The sequence below is a fragment of the Octodon degus genome, unplaced genomic scaffold, assembly GCF_000260255.1.
Source record: "Octodon degus isolate 3935 unplaced genomic scaffold, OctDeg1.0 scaffold00060, whole genome shotgun sequence".
NCBI classification, from domain to species: domain Eukaryota; kingdom Metazoa; phylum Chordata; class Mammalia; order Rodentia; family Octodontidae; genus Octodon; species Octodon degus.
In genome coordinates, this window is record NW_004524636.1 from 4300351 (window position 1) to 4302689 (window position 2339).

At 40.4% G+C, this 2339-nt stretch overlaps 1 protein-coding gene across 3 annotated transcripts in view; it reads left to right on the forward strand.

The window, feature by feature from the left end:
• Mcm8 (minichromosome maintenance 8 homologous recombination repair factor) overlaps positions 1-2339 on the forward strand; it is a 45420-nt gene that overhangs the window by 16863 nt on the left and 26218 nt on the right. For all 3 annotated transcript variants that reach the window (XM_004634282.2, XM_023718596.1, XM_023718595.1), the window contains exon 7: positions 587-785. In XM_004634282.2, the coding sequence (XP_004634339.1) occupies positions 587-785 (199 nt within the window). The remainder of the gene's footprint in view (positions 1-586; positions 786-2339) is intronic.

Here is a 2339-nt window from a genome sequence, read left to right on the forward strand (position 1 = left end):
GCATGTGGTGCTGGGGGATTGAACCGCGGTCCCTGATGCTTTTGCTAAGCTTGTTCTAAGTAGGTGCTTTAGACCACTGAGCCATCTCTCCAGCCCCCAGACCCTAAATTGATACTCTTTAAATGGATTTCTGTAAACAGAAGTTAGAAAACCAGAAGTTGTTGAATCTGTAGACTTCTTCTTGGCATTTTTTTTTCCCTAGATAGCAGTGTACAGATTTTTAAAAAAGAATAAAGTGAAGATTTAGTTTTGTGTCAGACAAAACCTTGCTCTGTGGTTGAAACTGGCCTTGCACTCGCTGTATAGCCCAGGCTGACCTCCTATTCAAAGTGACCCTCCTGCCTCAGCTTTCTGAGGGCTGTGATCACAGGCATGCGCCACCCTGCCTGGTACAGAAGATTTAGTTTTGTACTTTTATTTATTTATTTCTTAGAATAATTTACTTCCTGTGAGATTTCTGGTATGTAACAGAACAGTATGGTTTGGTAATTAATAGTGCCTCCTAAAAGGAACTTGTGAAAATACAGACATCCTCCGTACAGACATCCCAACTATACGTTTAGAGGTGTTCCTGTTTTATTTGTAGGGTGTACAACTACGAGCCCTTGACACAGCTGAAGAATGTTCGGGCGAATTACTACGGAAAGTACATTGCTCTGAGAGGGACGGTGGTTCGCGTCAGTAACATAAAGCCTCTCTGCGTCAAGATGGCTTTCCTCTGTGCTGCTTGTGGAGAGGTTCAGAGCTTGTCTCTTCCAGATGGAAAATACAGTCTTCCCACAAAGGTAATGTGTTCCTGAACTGCTTCTTATCTTGGTAAAAAGGTGAATCAGTACACTGAAACATTTCCCAATGTTTCTGAACAGAGTTTAATTTTATTTTTCAAATTGTGAAATACTTTAGAGTCCAGGAAATATAGATGTAAGAGAAATATTCTTCTGTCCACCACCCAAAATTAGCATTTTTCAGCTCTATATATGCTTTTAAAGATAAAAAGCATTAGTTTCTCTTTTTAACACTGCCTGTGCCATTTCCAGAGATGACTACTATCTTTAAAAAAAATTTTTTTTCCTAAGTTTGTTATTTCTTTCTTCACTTGGTACAGGGTCTCGCGACACTCAGACTTGTACTGATGCTCCTGTCTCAGCCTCCCCAGTGCTGGGAGCATAGGTGTGCGCCACCATGTCTGGTTTGAGTGGCTGGCACGCACCACAGCATATGGTACCAGGGATCCCACCTGGGTCCTTGCACTTAGGCCACTGGGCTAGCTCCCCAGCCCGGTGATCACTGTCTTGAAGTCATCGTGCAGGCTTTCCATTGATGTTCGTATACTCTGACTTAATAAGTAATGCACATCACTTTCCTAATGTATTTTTTTCTCTTTACTGACCTTTTTGTTTTTAAATCCTGAATTTTAAAGGTAAAAAAGTTCCAAGCACAGTGTAACTAATATCTATGTAGTCATCATTTGACTATCAATTACCAAATTGTTATTTTAGCTTTTTTTGGACAGAAAATATAAAGTATTATGCTTAAGTTGAGTCTTTTGTCCCCTTCTGCAATTCTGTTGACCTATCCCCAGTGGCAACCGCTTTTTTTTTTTTTTCTCTTTTTTTAGGGTGGTACTGGGGATCAAATTGCCTTGTGCTTGCCAGGCAGGCACTTAATGCCACTGAGCTATCTCCAGGCTCTACTACTTTAAAGGTAGCATGTATGTTAGGTCTGCATTTTTATTCTTGACTCTAAGTATATGCAGGGTTACTTTTGTGTTGTGCTCTCATAAATAGATGCTAATATGACTTTTTTTTTTTCCTTTGGTGGAACCGGGGATTGAACTCAGGCCCTTGCGCTTGCCAGGCAAGCACTTATTCTACTGAACCATCTCCCCAACCCCTGCAAATGTGACTTTCTACCACTTGTTTTCTCTTTGTTTCTGCTTACTTAATACACACCTAATTCTTTGATTTTTACAGTTGTACTCATGAGAGTATTCCATGAAGTGAATAGTGACTGTGTATCCATGGAGGGCATTTGAGTTGCTTTACAGTTACAAATGATCCTGCATCCTGCTTTCTGGACACATCTCATTAGCAGAGGCATTTCTAAGTTAGAGGTTTTATTTATTGTGAACTGTATTAGATGTTGTCACATTACTTCCCAGAGTATCAGCATCAACTGACACCCTTACTAGCATGTTAAGCTGTTATTTCCTTATATTTTGATTGACACTTGGTATAGTTGGACTTTCTAATCTTTTGCTAGTCTGATGGGTAAATGAGGGCCAGGAAGATAGCTCAGTGCATAAGTACCTGCCTGGCAAGCACAAGGTCCTGAGTTTA